This window comes from Gallus gallus, chromosome 1 (assembly GCF_016699485.2).
Source record: "Gallus gallus isolate bGalGal1 chromosome 1, bGalGal1.mat.broiler.GRCg7b, whole genome shotgun sequence".
NCBI classification, from domain to species: Eukaryota; Metazoa; Chordata; class Aves; order Galliformes; family Phasianidae; genus Gallus; species Gallus gallus.
The window spans coordinates 136,296,009-136,313,726 of NC_052532.1; the positions used below are offsets into that span (position 1 = coordinate 136,296,009).

At 36.3% G+C, this 17,718-nt stretch overlaps 1 protein-coding gene across 2 annotated transcripts in view; it reads left to right on the forward strand.

The window, feature by feature from the left end:
- The window catches only part of GCC2 (GRIP and coiled-coil domain containing 2), a 28,706-nt gene that overhangs the window by 1,563 nt on the left and 9,425 nt on the right, over positions 1 to 17,718 (forward strand). For both annotated transcript variants that reach the window (XM_046906410.1, XM_004938522.5), the window contains exons 2-17: positions 1,128 to 1,190; positions 1,888 to 1,972; positions 3,058 to 3,125; positions 3,876 to 3,980; positions 4,691 to 7,180; positions 7,901 to 7,970; positions 9,222 to 9,322; positions 9,402 to 9,500; positions 10,150 to 10,269; positions 11,667 to 11,831; positions 12,173 to 12,277; positions 12,903 to 13,065; positions 13,612 to 13,712; positions 13,823 to 13,900; positions 14,146 to 14,283; positions 15,798 to 15,919. In XM_046906410.1, the coding sequence (XP_046762366.1) occupies positions 1,149 to 1,190; positions 1,888 to 1,972; positions 3,058 to 3,125; positions 3,876 to 3,980; positions 4,691 to 7,180; positions 7,901 to 7,970; positions 9,222 to 9,322; positions 9,402 to 9,500; positions 10,150 to 10,269; positions 11,667 to 11,831; positions 12,173 to 12,277; positions 12,903 to 13,065; positions 13,612 to 13,712; positions 13,823 to 13,900; positions 14,146 to 14,283; positions 15,798 to 15,919 (4,052 nt within the window). In that variant the 5' untranslated portion in view covers positions 1,128 to 1,148. The remainder of the gene's footprint in view (positions 1 to 1,127; positions 1,191 to 1,887; positions 1,973 to 3,057; positions 3,126 to 3,875; positions 3,981 to 4,690; positions 7,181 to 7,900; positions 7,971 to 9,221; positions 9,323 to 9,401; positions 9,501 to 10,149; positions 10,270 to 11,666; positions 11,832 to 12,172; positions 12,278 to 12,902; positions 13,066 to 13,611; positions 13,713 to 13,822; positions 13,901 to 14,145; positions 14,284 to 15,797; positions 15,920 to 17,718) is intronic.

Here is a 17,718-nt window from a genome sequence, read left to right on the forward strand (position 1 = left end):
TACATCCAATGTGTTATACCTAATCCTACTGTGTAAGTAAACTGCTTGCAGTGGTGGCATTGAACTAATAACAGTGCTGAAATGTTAAGAATGTAAATGTTTACAAAGGTCTGTGTGCCAAGAAAATTTGAACTACAAACTTATTTATAGCTTTCTTTCATAAATGCTGCATTTGTGTTGGACAGGCATAGTATTTTCTAACAAGTTTCCTTTTATCTTCTCAAAAAAACCCCTAGCTCACATGTTCCAGAGAGTTAACTGTAACTGTTTTTGTCCTTGGACTGTACTTGAACTGGTATTTCTAGATAGAGTCTTTCCTGTTACCTTGCTGAGCTCGTCTCTCAAAATTGTTAGTCAGTGATTATCTATTAAAATAACATTTAAATCCTGTTTGTGTGCCTAAGTTTGTATTACAAGTTTTTTTTTTTTTCCTCAGGATAAAGAGCATAGCAAAATAAAAGTGAGGGAGTGTGTGCATAAATAGACCTCCACTCATTCCCTAGCATGAGTGAAAACACAGGATAAAGCTTAAAGCCTGAAATTCTACCTTTCATGTATTGGAAGTATCTGTTCAATGTCCATTTTCTCCATCTTATTTATGCATGCAAATATACATGCAAATATTGGGAATAGAGAGTCCAGAATGCAGACCCTTTTAAAATATGTTTTCAGGCCTAAACTTTTAGTGATCACCAATGTGTTAAAAAACAGTAACATAATTGTGGGATATATTTTGTTCAGAAATTCCCAACTTTTGTTTTAACTGATGATACACTGCAAGCTTTATTTGTTTGTGCATTTTTTTAAAATTATTTTTTTAATAACAGTGATGAGACACACTGCTGTAATTGCTTGTAAATAAAATGACTTTTCAGTGGTGTAACAGAATCATAATACTGATTTAGAAATCAGGATTGTTTCAAGTCTGCTGTTTTACTGGACTAATCAAAATTGACCTCTGTCTGACTTTTCTCCATTTTCCACGTGCCTGATCCACAAATACTGTAGTTTTCTTGAACTCCCACTATATTAGTTATTCTCCATGTTTGCAGACTTTCAGTTAGTTCTTTTGGTAGTCTGTGTAAAAAAAAGTTCAGTTCTCACATATTATCTTTATTTTGTTGTAGGTACAAGATGGAGGACAAGAGATGGTGGCATCCCCTGCCACACCAGGATCAGGCAAATCAAAGGTAATCACACCTTGCAAATTGATTTATTTGAATAGCAGTGGTAGAGGGGGTTACAGCTTATCATGCTAACTGTGATTAAGAGAAAGGCATGAGAGTATTTTTAAGCAGTTTCCAGGCTTCTAGACATCTTCAAAAATTGATATATGAACACTAGGCTAAGACATTTTGGAAAGCATGTAACAGTTCTGTTACTGATATGTTTACTACATGTCATCATAACTGACATTATTTAGTAGCATCTAGCTCTGATAGTAGTATATTTCATAATGTACACAGACTTCTTTCTATGTTCTAAACATAAATTGTTTAATGCTGACATTTGGTCAGTGTACTATATTTAAAACACTGTTCAAATTATATTACTCTCAACACCTTAGCCTGTGTTCTGAAGTGCAACCCTTTCCAAGTGAGTTCTTTTTTTTCCTCATTGATGCTTCCCAGTTGTGTGCTCTAGAAAGATTTCAGAAAAGCACAGAATTAAGAGTAGTTCTCGTTGCACTTGAAATGATAGAACTGGATAACTGCAATACCTCGGCCTGTTGCTGTCCTAGAGCATGCTAGAACATGTTCCCATCCTAAGATTTCACTTATTGTAAGTCAGATATTAAAATGACTTGTTTTCTGTTTACCTCTGGATTAGAGGAATTTGTTTTCTGTATTATGTAGTTTTTTGTTTGTTTGTTTGTTTGTTTTACAGCTGGACACATTGCCCAAAGAAGATCTCATCAAGTTTGCAAAAAAGCAAATGATGCTTATACAGAAAGTCAAGTCAAGATGTACAGGTACCTTAATGGAGTGGGAGTAATTTCCATCTTAATGCTTGATACTATCTCACCTTTCCTTATTGCTTGGTACTATCCCACCTTTCCTTATTGTACTGCACGTTTTCGCTAGGTAGATTTAAATTCTACATAAATACTCTATTTTTCTTTTCTATGGTTTCTATATTTTTGTGGGAGGATAAGGTCTAAAGACCCTAGAGTGAGGTAGGGAAGAAAAAGAAATACTACTTTTGTCAATTATTAATTTAATTCAGTGTGACACTGTGGTGTTATAAACTATGTAGATTGTGTTGAAGTGGGGCTTGCTGTTGTCTGTTTCCCATATCTGTTGCAGAGATAACCTTTTAAGGTAGCGGCTGGGAGGACAGTGCATTTCTATTAGGTTTTGCACACTCCCATTGAGGAGTGCTGTGGCTTCTTCGAAAATGCTAGCTTCTCTTGGTATTTGATCATTTGCTTCTTGGGACAAGAAATCCCAAAGTGGATAAAATGAAATTTTGTGTTAATAACTAAAAGCATCCTATATGTATCTGTGGTTGCATATGCCATTCCCCACCTCTCTGCGCTCTCTTTTCATTTAGTGCAGTAGTGTTGCATCCCCTTGTTTGGAATTACAGTCACGCTGACTGCTGGTAGCTTCCCAACAGAACAATAAGGATAGGCACGCGCTATACTAGGCCTTTCTTCACTGAGGTTATTCATAAGATCGTGTTCTTCTATCTGTTGCCTATTTTCAGAGAACTAGGGAAGAGATAATGTGGGTATCTTTTCTTTGGTTGGCTTAAATTGGTCCTGAAATAGAAGGTAAGACAGTTGTCCAAAACCTTTCTATTTGTTGTCTCTCCACCCAAACAAGGAAGCTTTGCTTCTTTGTAAAGTCAGGCTGAATATCAGCACCAGAGAAGCAGTACTGAACGCTTATTCTATTTCCTTTAGTCCTTTGTATTCCTCAACAACAGAACTGCTGAAATGAGACAACTCTAATTTGGATAGGAATGGTGTTAGGTTTTGGCTTTACTAGTAGTTTGACACTGTGAAGCATCAATTCATGCTTGCTGTGAAACTTCTTTACAACTTTTTTTAAGAACTGGAGAGAGAAATTGAAGAACTCAGGTCTAAACCAGCTACTGGAGGAGCTGATGATATTATTCAGGTAAGAATCCATGATGGATTTCTAACGTATTGCATAACATTAGCTGAAATAAATATACAGAAATAATTTGTGATATGTAATGAAGAGTTATAAAACTTATCCAAATCCAACATGATCTGTTTGTGGGAGTTCAGGATACTACTTAAAATCTCTTTTTTCCTACACTCCAATTTTTTTCCTTCATACATCCCTTCTTCACTTTTTGCGGATAAGAGTTCTTTAACGAACTGTACATAATAACACAATTTCCTATGTATGACTTTGTCCATCTGTAATAAGTTAGGCAGGTTTTTGTTCCTCCCAGAATGACTGTTGTGAAAAGATTTTACAATTTAGAAAACTTTAGAGACAGTAATTTGATAAGATCAAAAACATAGAATTAAAGGTCACACGTGTCACAAATACTTTTAGGAAAATAACAGAAGATTTGTTTAGTGGCAAGGGCAGCTATCTCAAAGTATAGACACATCAAAGTGAAAATTGGCAATGAGGAAGACTTTATCTACTAGAAAATTATTCTTTTAATAATTTGGATGGAGATTTCTCCAGAAGGCAGTAAAACTAAATGAGCTGATCAGAACCAAGATTTTGAACAAAACGTTTTATTCAATGTCATTGTACTAGTATACCTGTTCTGTATCTGTTGCATTTGGGCCAGCGTGCATGTTTCTATTGCTTTGCAAGAACCATCCAAGTTTCCATTGTTAAGGGGACTCTTTTTTTCCAATAATATTTCTCTCTTAAAATTAGGCTCTCACAGAAAGACTGGATGTTGTACTTCTGGAAAAAGCTGAAAGTCAGCAACAGTGTGTAGCTCTGAAAAAAGAAAATCTTCAAAGAAAACAAGAAGCAGAGGTACTGAAACAAATAGAACCTTACTAAAATATTTCAGAATGTTTATTTTGTAGTTTTGTTTATATATTTCACTTTTATTTTTTCTTCACTCACATGTGTTCTGTTATGCCTTAAAAGATCAAAAGGCTTCATATGTAAAGCAGATTTTCTCTCTGGCCTCTAAGTTATTGTTTTCATTGGACTGACAGTAAATGAAAAATTTCTCTATATTTTGTTTAGATCGACAACTGTTCAAAAAGAATTCAGTCTGTGTATTAGTAGCCTAGATATGTGATGCCTCCAGTTAATCAACTCTGTCTTTTTGTGGAAAATATGAGGTTTTACATTCACATACGCTTTGAAAACAGCCTGTGAGCTAAGTCATGTAAATCACATCAGTAAAAAAGTAAAGAGTCAGTCACATAGAATTGATGAATAGTTTTATATACTAGCAACTTCAGTTTGATGTGATAAAAGTGGTTTTGTCTTTAATACATGATCACAGTAGTTGCTAAAGCTGAAATTTATCATGACTATTTCATGAGTTTTTTTTTCTTTACTCTCTGCAGAGTCTTGTGAATTGAGTTGCTGTAAAATAGCTGACTATTTAAAAGCTATAGCAATTTTTAAAACTATGGACTCCTAAATCTTCTAGTTATTACTATAAACAGTTTATTTGGAAGTCATATCTGCTAAGTTATCAGTATTTAATAACTTGTATGTTTGTTTAGGCTGCAGTGGCTAGGACAGAAGAATTGCAGAAGCAACTGGAGCAATCAAATACTGACTCTCTGGAAGAAATAAAAGCTCTGAAGAACGAATTAATAAATGCACAATCCAAATACAATGAGGACTTAACAAAGCTGAAAACAGAATTAGAAGAGAAAGAGAAGAAACAAATGGAGCTGGTGGAACAGATTAAATGTTGTAGTGATAATCAAGAAGAAGTTAAAAGATTACAAGATTATGTCCAAAAAATTAAATCTACTTATGAGGACCAAATCTTGTGCTTGAACAAGCAGTTGGAAACTGTGAATGATGACAAAAACAAAGAAATTGCAACTCTGCAAGAAACTATTAGAAGCAACTCTCAATGTTACCACAATGAAATCAGTAGTCTGAGTGAAGAACTTAAACAATTAAAAATTGCCCATCAGGAAGAGGTGTCAGAACTGATGCATCACATTGAAATATCTTCTAAAGAAAATGAAGAAAAGCAAAATCAGATAAATCAGTTACAGCACAGTTTGGCAGAGGCAGACTTAATAAAAGAGAAAAATGTGAAAGATGAAGCATATGGTCATACTGAGCAGCACAAGCATGACTTTGAGCAGCTAAAACAAGTCTTAAACAAAAATATAGAGGACAAGGTAAATGTTTTAGATATGCAAGAAGAACCTTGTGTAGAAGCAAAAATGGAAGAAAAAATTAGACACCTGGAGTGTAGCTTAGGTGATCTCCAGTCTCAACATAGTATTTTAAAGGATGAGCTAACTTATATGAGTAATGTTAAACTAAAACTGGAGGAGGAAATCCATCGCATAAAAGATGAGTATTTTCATGAGAGGGAAGACTTGGATTTTAAGATAAATGAATTGCAGCTTATTAAAGAAGACTACTGTTGTGTGATTGAAAAACTAAAATTGGAGCTTCAAACAGCAAGACACCACTATGAAACCACGGCAGAAGAGCATAAACTAGAAACTCAGAATTTGAGGGAGCAACATGAAAGAGAAATTTCTGAGCTAAACAAAACATTATTATCTAGTTCAGAAAAAGAAAAAATGGCATTAGTGCTTGAAATGCAGGAACTTAAAGACCAACTTGAAAAGCTAACTCTGGAGAAGGAAGATGCAGTGCTCAGTTATGATAGCCTGAGAGAAACTCTGGAAACAATACAGACTGAGTTAGGAGAATCTGCTGGAAAGATCAGCCAGCAGTTTGAATCAATGAAACAACAGCAAGCTTCTGATGTCAGTGAACTGCAACAGAAACTCCGGGCTGCTTTCAATGAGAAGGATGGTCTTCTTGAAACTGTGAATCGTCTCCAGGCAGAAACACAGAAGTTGTCTTCTTATCAGCTAGAGATAGAAGAACTTAAACATAAAATTGTTAGTCTTCAGGAGGAAAATGACACAATAACGAGCTGCGTTCACCAAAAAGAGGCTTCTATAAAGGAACTGGAAGAGAAGACAATTGCTCTTGCCAATCAAAACAAGGATATTTTAAATGAAGTAAAATGCTCAGGTGAAGAGAGAGAAGCCCTTCAGGAAAGGTGCAAGCAAGAACAAGGAAAAGTTCAGGAACTTCAGCAAGAGGTAGATGTTGTTAACCAATATAATAGTGACCTGAAGAAAAAGCTGGAGGAATTAACAGAGAGACTGAATGATGCTTTAACTGGTAAGAATGAAAACACTAAAATGCTAGAGCAATTGGAAAACCAGATTGACACTCTGGTGCGTGAAAGAGAGAATCTTTCATCTGAAGTATCTGCTCTTCGTGAGGAAAATAAGAAAATTGTTCAGGAAAAAGAGGAATTAAGTAAAGAGCTGGAAAAAATAACATACGAAAAAGATGGTTGGCTAGTATTGAAAGAGCAGTTTGAAAACTTAGAGAAGAAACTACAAATGGTGACTGCAGAAAAAGACCATATATCATCATTACTTGAGAGTGAACAAGTTCATAAATCCCTTGTAAGAACTCAACTGTACCACATACTTGAGCAAGTGGGGTACAGCATTTCCGACTCTAATGAGGAATGTGATTTTCTCAACTTACTACAAATTGCAAATGAACACTTGATCAAAATGAAAGAAAAGCAGTGCTTTGCTCTACAGAATGAGGAGAAAGTTCTTCATTTGCAGAGGGAAATTGAGAGACTAGAAGAAGAAAATGCAACTCAATATACAGAACATAGATCCCTGATTCAGGATTTTGGAAGAGAAAAAGATCATTTGAAAGAAGAGCTGGAAGAAGTGTTGTCTGAAAAAGAAGCCCTTCAACACGATATCCAGGAGCTGAGGAGTGCTGGTGAAAAAGCAACGATTGAAAATCAAGATCTATTAGCTAAGATTGAAGAGATGTCTGAAAAACTTGCTTTTTATGAAAGCCAAATACAGGAACAGCAAAAAGGATCCAAAGCTCAAGAAGAGTTAAATTTCATTCTGGAACAAAAGGAAACTGAACTTAGAAATGTGAAAGACGAACTGAGTTCTCTAAAGGTTATATTTTGTTATTGAAGTATACAGACTAAACCTCTAAAGTCTTCAGAATTAAGGTTCAAAAAATACTTTCATTCTCTCTTTGTTTATTTTTTTTCCTTGGCCTCAAAGTGAGTTTCCTTTTTCAGAAAGCACGTTTCTGAGATGTCGAACACCTCAGATCCCCCTCCTTCCCTACAGTAAAAGTTAAAAAAAACAAACAAACAAAACAAAAAGGCAACAAAAGATCTTATGGTTTCTTTTAGCTATGACCTTTGCTTGTACTTGAACCTTTTTTCCTATTGGTACCACTCAAAGTGATCATTTAACTGGGTGGACTAAATGAGCTAATAATCTTTCACCTCTAACTTCCTATGGCTCCATCTCCAAACTGCTTGATCTACCCTAGTTAGCTACTCCTAATTTCAGGTCCTGGAATATTCATGGATTTGTAAAACTGACAGCTGGACAGCTGGTCAGAGTTCATGGTCTTCCTTTTTTTTTTTTTTTTTTTTTTTTGTCCTTTGTTAGGATGGAAATCAGCTGTTGAAAGATTGGAGTATTTTCCATTTAAATAAGTATGCTTTTCAGTGACCAAGCTAATGCAAAATTGCACATAAAGACTTTCTTGGTAATAAGAACGTAGACATAGTCCAAACTGTAGCAGGAACTGCTAGTGGCTTGTTGAAAACATACCACAAATTTTTTATAACACTACTTGTATCTTTTTTTGTAATACAGACTGTAATGGAGTCATTGACTGGGAAAAATGATGAACAATCTTCAGTAGCAGAGCTTCAGGAAAAAATTGGTATCTACCTTACTATTGTCTTCTATGTAAACACAAGTTATTTGGATTGTTTATCTCAAAGATTTTTTTTCTCTGCGTAGTGAGAATGTATTTCCTATAAGCCTAGGAAGGTGGGGAAGTAGGATAACAATGATATTTCATTCAGTATTTATCCTATTAGATGTTCAAAATGATAGCAGACCTAAAATTTCTAACATTAATATTTCTTATATTTTTTCATCCTGAGTACATTTAGGTATAAGCAGTATATTAGACGTCATCTTTTTAAACCAGGGAAAAAATGATTGTCAATAAAAATCCCTAGGGCAGCCAAGAGAAAGCAAGCATTTTGCTAAGTGTGCTGTTGCCTCATTGTAGTCACCCCAACACATGAGAAAGAAAATTATTCTAGTCGTTACACTGTGTCATAAAATCACAGAATGGTTTGGGTTGGAAGGGTCCTTGCAGCCCAGCCAGCCCCAGCCCCTGCCATGGGCAGGGCTGCCCCACAGCACCTCAGGTTGTCCAGGGCCTCATCCAACCTGGCCTTGAGCGCCTCCAGGGATGGGGCACCACAGCTTCTCTGGGCAGCTGTGCCAGCACCTCACCGCCCTCTGAGTGAAGAATTTCTTCCTAACCTCTAATCCAAATTTCCCCTCTTTTAGACTAAAACCATACCCGTTTGTTCTATCACTGCCTGTGTTAAAAGTCACTCTCCATCTTATTTATAAGACAATTTAAATACTGAATGCGTGCTGTAAAGTCTCTGTTGAGCCTTCTCCAGGCTGAACAAGCCCCTCTCCCTCAGCCTTTCTTTGTAGAAGAGGTGCTTCAGCCCTTTGACTGGCCCTCCTCCGGACCTCTTCCAGTAGCAATACGTATTTCTTGTCAGGGGACCCCAGGCTTCAATGTCATGCTGCAGGTGCACTCTCACAATTGTAAAGTAGAGGGGGAGAATCACCTCCTTCACCTGCTGGTCACGCCTCTTTTGATGCAGGCCAAGATTTTGGGCTGCATCTGTCTGTAGGAGTACACAGGAATGTGGCTTTACTGTAAACTGTAACTGAAGTTTTCGGAACAGGGAAAGAGTTTCCCTGAATTGTCTGTGAGACTGGATGTTCTAGCTTCAAAGTGAATTGAAAGGCTTAACTTAATGAAACCTTTTACTATCTCTTTTATATTTTGTTTTATTTCAAACTGGCATTTGTGTTGTAATTGAATTTCGTTTCCTCAGGAGATGTATTTATTCACTTTCTTATTTATTTATTTTAGAAAGACTAGAAAAAGAATCTGCAGAAAAAGGAGAGAAGCTAAATAAAATGAAGGCTGTTGCTGTGAGAGCAAAGAAAGAGTTAGATACCAGCCGGAAGGAGGTACCTTAACTACTTCTTAACATGGAGAACGTCCTGCATATAGGATTCTGTTTTAATGACGTGTTTTCCCTGTAATAAGATGCAGGCTCTGAGGGAAGAATTGGAGGTGGTTCGATCAGAAAAAGATCAGCTGTCTGCTTCAATGAAAGATGTCATTCAAGGAGCTGAAAGTTATAAGGTAGGAATAGTGCTAGCTATAAAAGGCAGTTAACTGTCAGAAAAAGTGTTCTGTTTTTGAATCCCAGCCTGGATATTTATTATTATTTACCTGCACAAGTGTGCTTGGTAAAAGAAATTGTGCCTGTGCAGTTAAGTACCCAAATCAGGAATATAAGGTTCTAGTAACAGAACTTTGTGGCTGCTGTCAGAAGAAATCAAGACAATTCCTTTCTCCTGGGAGATATTTTTAAACCTTCTTTTAAACCTGGCATCATACGTGTCAGACACCGTTGCTGAAGAAAATCTGTTCTTACGAATTCTTAAACCTACATAAACTGAGAATTAGTTACAGAAAAACCTTTAAATGATAAAGAGAAAAGCAAACAATTCCCTGGGAATGGGTCCTCTCGGAGTACCTCTCTGGGCACATGACTGAGAAGCAGGTAGCTGGGGACAGTCAGCAAGGATTTACCAAGAAGAAATGCAAAATGATTTCTCTCAGAACTTGTAATGGAACTATAGCTTTAGTTTCATGTTGAGATTTTCTGATATTGCATTAAAACATCTCATGTGCTTAATTATTAGTTAATAAGTATCTGGGGTTTTGAATGTGCTTAAGACGTGTATACCATAAAAATTAACGTTTGTCTGTATGTGCTTGTGCTAAGAATCTTCTGATGGAATATGATAAACAAGGAGAAGAGCTGGATTCTGAAAAAGGCAGAGCAAATAGTCTTGAACGTCAGATAGACGACCTCACAAGACAACTACAGGTGTCGTCCCAACAGGTCAGTTCTGTGTGTGTGTAAGAGATATTGATAATTAAAGTAACAATTATTTTAATGTAAGATTTTTCATGTGATTAGTAACATATTCAGTCTCATAACTCAAGTGTGGTCTGTACAGTTACTTGAAATTCAGTTTTTCTTAACATCTGATGCCTACATGGGCTATGAGATAGTTAAAGATCTCTAGAATGACCTGCCTTTTAGGTAGGGTTTAATTTACCCCAGGTCAGCTCACAGAAAAGAGCAGGTGATCAACTCTGCTGCACTTATCAGATGAAATAAACAAAAATCAGAAAGTATTGAACTTGTACTGTTTATCTGATTCCATACACACACTTGCCATGAAGTACAGTGAACTTAGTGTTAATTTTTTCCTTCAGTTTCTTAAACAAAATATGCCTCCGTTATTTCACCAACAGAATGTTTAAAGAAACAGAATTAACTGTGGTGATTTTGGTTTTTTGCATCTCTTGCAAGAATTAGACTTGAGGATGTGTTGTGGAATGCCGCAGTGGCATTCAGAAGTCAAGATGGTAATTAAACAGCTGTGAGATGTGTTCTGCAAAAACTAGCTGAAATGGGCTGGGGATTTAAGGTTTAAACTCTCAAGCCCCATATGTAATTACACTGAAGATCAATCTAGGCCACCTTTTCTTAAAAGAGAAACTAAGAGTGAATAGCACAAGAAGAAATGATAAATAGTAAAATACACTCTGCTGATTGTGCAGGGGTTGACTTTTTTCAAGTTGTTATGAAATATTTTATAAATTGTCAAGGTAATTGCTAGCTTCTTTCACTTTATCTGCATGATAGAGTGAGAGAAAAACATTGAAGATGTTAGATCTGTTAAAGTATTCCAACAATAGCCTGGGCACAGGAGGAGTTCTTACTATACATACATACATATATATATACTGATCTGATATCCTTGAAGGCTCCACGGTGCTGCAGTTGAAGGATTTTTTTAGGGATTAATAGGTTGATGCTTTCTTTGTAAATATAACTGTACTTGAAATGGGGCAATTGAATACTTAAACCTCATGTATTATTGCGGGAGACAAATCATTCCTGCAGAGAGCAATAAAGGGTTGGGTTTTGTTCTTTTGGTTCTCTGTTGTTTTCAGATTTCTTACGCTTCTAGCCATCTTACAGTAAGCTGTGCTTATGAACTCTGAACAAAATAAATACACTAGCACCGTTTGATTCTTTTAACCTGTTTCTTAATCTGATTTAAAACAAGGTGGACAACGGTTTATACTGTTATCAGTAGGAGTACTGTTTATAAGAGAGTCTGATGAAAATCAGTGTTTGTTTTTTAAATATGCATGGTATCTTATTTATCAAAGTCAAATGCAAATTCAGCATATATTGTTATCTTCCCACTATGATCATTTTAGCATGATCAGCTACATTCTGCTAATGAAGATCTACTGGCTCGTGTAGAAACACTGCAGTGTAATTCTAAGCTGCTAGAAGCTCAGATACTGGAGCTACAAAAGGTCAAGGCAAAGGCTGAAAAAGAACTGGAAGCTGAAAAACTTCTAAAAGAACAGAAAATGAAGGTAATAATATTATGTAGTGCTGATAAATTGGTTGAAGCATTACTGTCACTCAGTGATGTGACTTCTGGAAGAGTTTTTATAAACCGTGTTTATTATAGATAAGTTCCATGCTTTTTCTTCTTCTTACTTGGTCTTTTTTTGAAGGCTTAGTCTGTTCATTAGAAGAACTTTTCAAGGCCATCACTTAACAGTAGATTGGAGATTCTGACAGAACATGCAAACCAGTTCTTGTGAGGTTTTCTTTGACTCCCAGTGTCTTAGTGAAAAATCTTATGTATGTCTAATCTGCTGACATCTATTTTGAAATTGCTCTGCATAGTTGAAAAGTATTTAAATTTCAGGAACACAGTGGTACTGTCCGAGAACTGGAAGAGCTTCAGATGCAACTTCAGAAGGAAAAGAAGTATCTGCAAAAAATTATGCAAGAGCTAGAGCTGGCCAAAAAGGTAGAGTAATTGTTGTGTGTGTTTAAGAGACCACCAAAGATGTTGTCCCTTCTGACTGTATCTAAGGTCTCCCTTTCTGTACTGAGGACCTTAAAACCTAAGGTATACAAAAGCAAAAACACGAGTTTTTACTCATTTTACTTTAGAGAGATGATGTATACTTCTTGAGAGGGTATTTGATGAGGAGGAATATGTTAGTTGGTTTTTTTGGGGTGTTTTTTTGGTGGTGGTGGTGGTTTTGTTTTTATCTTGGTTTGTGCAGCCTGTCATGACTAGAAATAGGAATGCATGCAGATGTCTGGAGTATTTGTATGGTGTGCTATTCAGAAGCTGCCTTTGTGAAGAGCAGAGATGGTAAAAACGAATACCTGAAAGATACCACTGATAATTGTTAAAATTGGCAACGGAGTTCTTAAGCTTTTGGTCCTCATTTGAAAATAAATTATTTGCTGAGGATTATGGAAACCCAATGGGTGGATGTTGCTTGTTGATATACATTGTTATAAACTCTTTTTGTTAGATTAGATAATGTTCCTTTAATTCTTTATTTTGTGATGGAGGAGAAAGGAATTCATTGCAACCAAGGCAGATCTTAAGCTGTAATTTCTTTGTGTGTAACTTGCAGGATGCTCAAAAGAGTACACTGATGGATATGGAAATAGCAGATTATGAAAAGCTGGTAAAAGAACTTAATCAGAAGATTACTGATAAAGATAGTAGAATAGAAGATCTTGAGCAAGAGACAGGGATTCAGAAACAAAAGCAAGAGACCCTACAGGAAGAAATAAGTGAGTAAACTATAAAAAAAAGGTATAGTATAGTTAGTAGTAATTGTGATAAATAAATAAATAATAGAAATGAATTGAAAAGCATCTTTTCAAGATGATGAGTGAGAGTAAGGTTTTTAGGGAACACTGAATAAAAGGTTCACTTTATAGTCAACAGCCACTTGCTGAAATATTCGACAAATAAGAGCCAAATAGCCTGCCTGATAAACTGCTTCTTCCCTTGTTAACTTAGTCGTGTGTTCTGAAAGTAAGTGATTGCGAGGCATTTTCAGTCTGATGCACCACATTTACAAAACATTACCACCCAGCATGCAGTTAAAAGTTTCATTTCTATCTATCCTGAAGTATAAATCTCAAAACAACTTCATTTATTAGAACATATTTATGATATAGAAGTCATATACTAAAGTTAGCGTAAGCTACATGTTTGTAGCTTTTAAGAGATCTGTCAGAATTTGTTTAAATATTTTCCATTAGGAAAATTAGGTATTAGGAAAATTAGGAGGGAAGGTTTCCTTTGCCTCTAACTGCTATTTTCTGCATTAGAGTCACTTCAGTCAACGATGCAAGAGGATGAGGAAAGAAATGCCAAGATAAAACAACTCCTGGTGAAAACCAAAAAAGAATTGGCTGATTCAAAACGAGCTGTAAGTCTGCAAATCAATGACAGTTTAAAAATTGAAGTATACAAACTTTTAAAACTGAGCTGGTATCTGAATTACTAAGTTGCAATTAACCAGATACTTCTATCATGCAGGAAAATGACCACCTGATGTTACAGGCATCATTAAAAGGAGAACTGGAAGCCAGTCAGCAACAAGTGGAAGCCTTTAAGGCAAGAATCTTCACTTTGTTAGTATACTGAATTGATATGTTAGTATTTCTTATTTAAATATCAAGGGTGTAGTTTGTTGCAACTCTTTATTTTGTTTTTGTTAGATTTAAATTTATATTCACTTATCTTGTGAAGGAATTACTGTAATACAATCCGGTGGGGTCTGTGGTGCAATTCCCCTTGAAGGGAAGGAAAAAGTTTGTCATATTAGCGACCACATTTTTAACTGATTTATTTTTTTTCAGATTCAAGTAGCTGCACTAACGTCAGAAAAGCATAAAGTCCAGGAACATCTACGAACTTCTTCGGAGCAGCACCAGCGTACATTGAATGCTTACCAGCAAAAAATTGCAACTTTGAGAGAAGAATGTAGAGCAGCACAGGTATTCTGATAGAAGCGATGTCTTCAACTTTAGAAAGCAGATTTACTACACTCTAGATTCTGTCTGCATCTCTAAAAGTGCTTTGCGGATCTTTTGCTGTTGTCATCTTGTCTGTCAGGAATTGGGAATGCCTCAATACTTAGTGTATGTGTGTGGTGGTATAGAGGACAAGCTGGTCTGTCCTGGTTGTCATGAAGTACTTGTGGTAGAATGTCTGGACTGTAGTCTTTATATTACCAATGTTAAAAACCTTGTAGCAGTGAAAAGCTACAGTTCACTTAAGACAACCAATATGCTGGGGAGAAAAGAGAAGTAATGGCTTCTGTCTGAGGAAAAAGGGGAAAAAAATGATTTGCTTCTTATAAAAATGTAGCTACTTTGTTAAGTAAAAATTTAGTTACAGAGTTATCATAGCTTTTTTTCTTAAGCTGAGAAACATTTGCAATCATCTTTTAATATGCTGCTATATGAGCAGCTTCTAAATTGTCAGCTGAGCTACAGCTGGAGCTGACACTGTTGCTGAGGTTTTTATTATTCCTTCTTTTTGGCAATGTCATGCTGTGTTAGATATGCCTGGAATCTAGTAACCTGGTATTTGCATTAGAGACAGGTTCAGAATATAGGAGTGTTCTGTTCCAGTTGTTCCTGTGTAGTAGTGCACTGTGTTACCTCCTGTGTTGTATGATAGGTGTCAGTCCTGCAGAAGAGTAACGTGAATGTATCCTGCTAAAAAACTTCTGAATTTTAAAAAGGTGAAATGGGCAAACTGGTTACTGTGACAGTGAGTTTGCCTGAGTGATACTGACAAGTGTAGGTCACCATAGAGATTAGAGCATTTCAGTCATCAAGAATGACTAGTGAACTCGTGAGTTCCTTTAAGAGTCAAGAATGAAAACCTGCCCCTGTATCTTCCTAGAAAAATATACAGCATGGGCATTTGAAAGGTGTTATTTCTCAGGTGGGAATAATTCTTGCCTATATGGTATACAATAGAGGACCTTAAGTTGTGAGGTAATCTGTCCAGAGAAAACAAACTTATGTATCAGCTGAGTTCAGAAGAGAAGACAGACCAAATACTCTTACAGGAAGTTACGATATATCTTGCTTTGTATCCTTAAGGGCTGACTTAAAATTATGCTTAATTTTCAGGTTTTCTGAGGAGGAGTCTGGGCTTATTTTGTTTTGTTTTTCCCCCGTCATCTCCCTTTGCTTATGAATATCTGTTGAATGCTATTCTTGTATTAGTAAATATTCTTTTTTTCTTGAAGGCTGGGATGTTGATTGTCATTGACTTACTGTTTTCAAGTTTCTAGATTGATAATTGATTTGATTACGATCTAAAACAGCATGGTCTGTCACGATGCCATTTAAATTGTTCATTCAAAAGAAGAAAATGGAACTGATAACTCTTCATTTAACTTTTTTTTACAGTACAAGACGCATTTTGTCTTAGAGCAAATAGGTGAGCAACTGCCAATAGTATAACTTAGTAAGATTTTTTTTCTGTGTCATAGGCCGAACAGGCATCTGTTACATCCGAATTTGAGAGCTACAAAGTTCGTGTTCATAATGTTTTAAAACAACAAAAAAATAAAACTGCTTCTCAGACAGAAACCGAGGGAGCCAAACAAGAAAGGTAAAGCCAGAATTTCTTTTATCCATACAGAAAAATACTGATGCTTGGGTTATGCTGTTAATCTTAGCGAGTTCCACTGTTTAGCTCTTTCTTAAGTATGGCAAATATTAGAAAGAACACAGTTTACCTCTGATAATTTGATCTGAGGGGGAAAAAAAGAGTGTGTTTAAAAATAGAGCTGACTGATCTTTAACATTACTTTCTAACCGTAGCTCTACCCATCTGAATAGAAGATCATTCATTTGTACCACATCTGAGCTGTCAGTGGTACTGTGCTAGTTTGTAATTCTTTGTTTCTGACAGATATGTTTGTGTGCAGGTTACCTGTTGTTTCAGACAGAGGGAAAAGTATTAGGAAGTCTCTCGTGTTCCTCAGGAGCAGAAATTAGCTAGCACAGCTCTGTAAACCTGACATTTTCTCTGACAAAAAAGCACTGAAGCAAAGCACTATTTCCAACTAAGAGAAGTAAACAGCAGTTGGTACTTTTCAGCTGAACTCACTTGGATCTTTTTCAGGAAGGAGTGGTGTAGTGCAGTTAAAGCTCTGGCTGCCAATTCAGTCATCAATTCCAGCAGACTTTTAACAGTTTTCTTATCAGCTACTTTAGAAGGAAAATCTTGAAAAAAGATTACTCTGCAAGAAAATCCTTGAAGATCATTTAAGTATAGCTGTAAGCCACATAAATTCATTTTCATGTCAGTAAGTGGCTGAATCTCATTTCAAAGAGATCAGTTTCTGTAAGCTATTTTTATACGTGGTTGGTAGCTGACCTTGGTGACAGACTGGATGTTTATGCATAAAGTGTCAAAAGTCATTTCTGACACAGATCTTAGTACAGAAAGATGCTGCTGAAAATCCACCAGAGGGAGACTTGTGTATTGCTAGAGGGCTTGAGTTTTTTTCTGTTGTTTGGTTTGTTTGTTTAATACATCTCCTTTGAAGCAAGCAAACTGCAAGAGTTGCCTTTTCTTGAATTTTAAGCTCAGTTATTAGGTTTTTGTGAAAGAGGGCCACTATGCTTCCAAAGTGAACAAGTTAAAAATAATTTTCACAAGTAATAAATAATTTTCAATGGACTGACTTACCAGTATAAACTCTGTTGGTCAGAAATATCTTATTTGGATCGATGCTGCTTTCTACACATTTGCCAGTCTTCCAGCCACCTCTTGTCTACTGCTTTCAGTCTCATTGAACTGATGTGCATTTACTAAACAAACAAAACCTTCTACCACTTTCAAGAAGGAATGGTTTCTCCCATCTGCATGCCACACACTATTCTTCTGTTTTATTCCTCAAAATGACTGTTTATGAGGGTGGATAGTGATAGGACAGGGGGGAATGGTTTTAAAGTAAGACAGAAGAGGTTTAGGTTGGTTATTAGGAGGAAGTTTTTCACAGAGGGTGGTGACACGCTGGAACAGGTTGCCCAAGGAGGCTGTGGATGCCCCATCCCTGGAGGCATTCAAGGCCAGGCTGGATGTGGCTCTGGGCAGCCTGGGCTGGTGGTTGGCGACCCTGCACATAGCAGGGGGGCTGGAACTAGATGGTCATTATGGATGGTCCTTTTCAACCCAGGCCATTCTATGATTCTGTGATTCAATTATGATTCAGACTGAATTGAAGCAGAAAGTAGGAGTGGTCGCACCTTCTGCCCCAATATGTACATTTCCATCAGTTCATGCAGGATGTGATTAAACTCATCTGCAATTATATTGAAATGTAATCAGATCTTTTCTAATCATTTCTGCTGTGGTCACATTCTGAGGTTAATTTGGTCACAGTGATATAGTTAATGTAA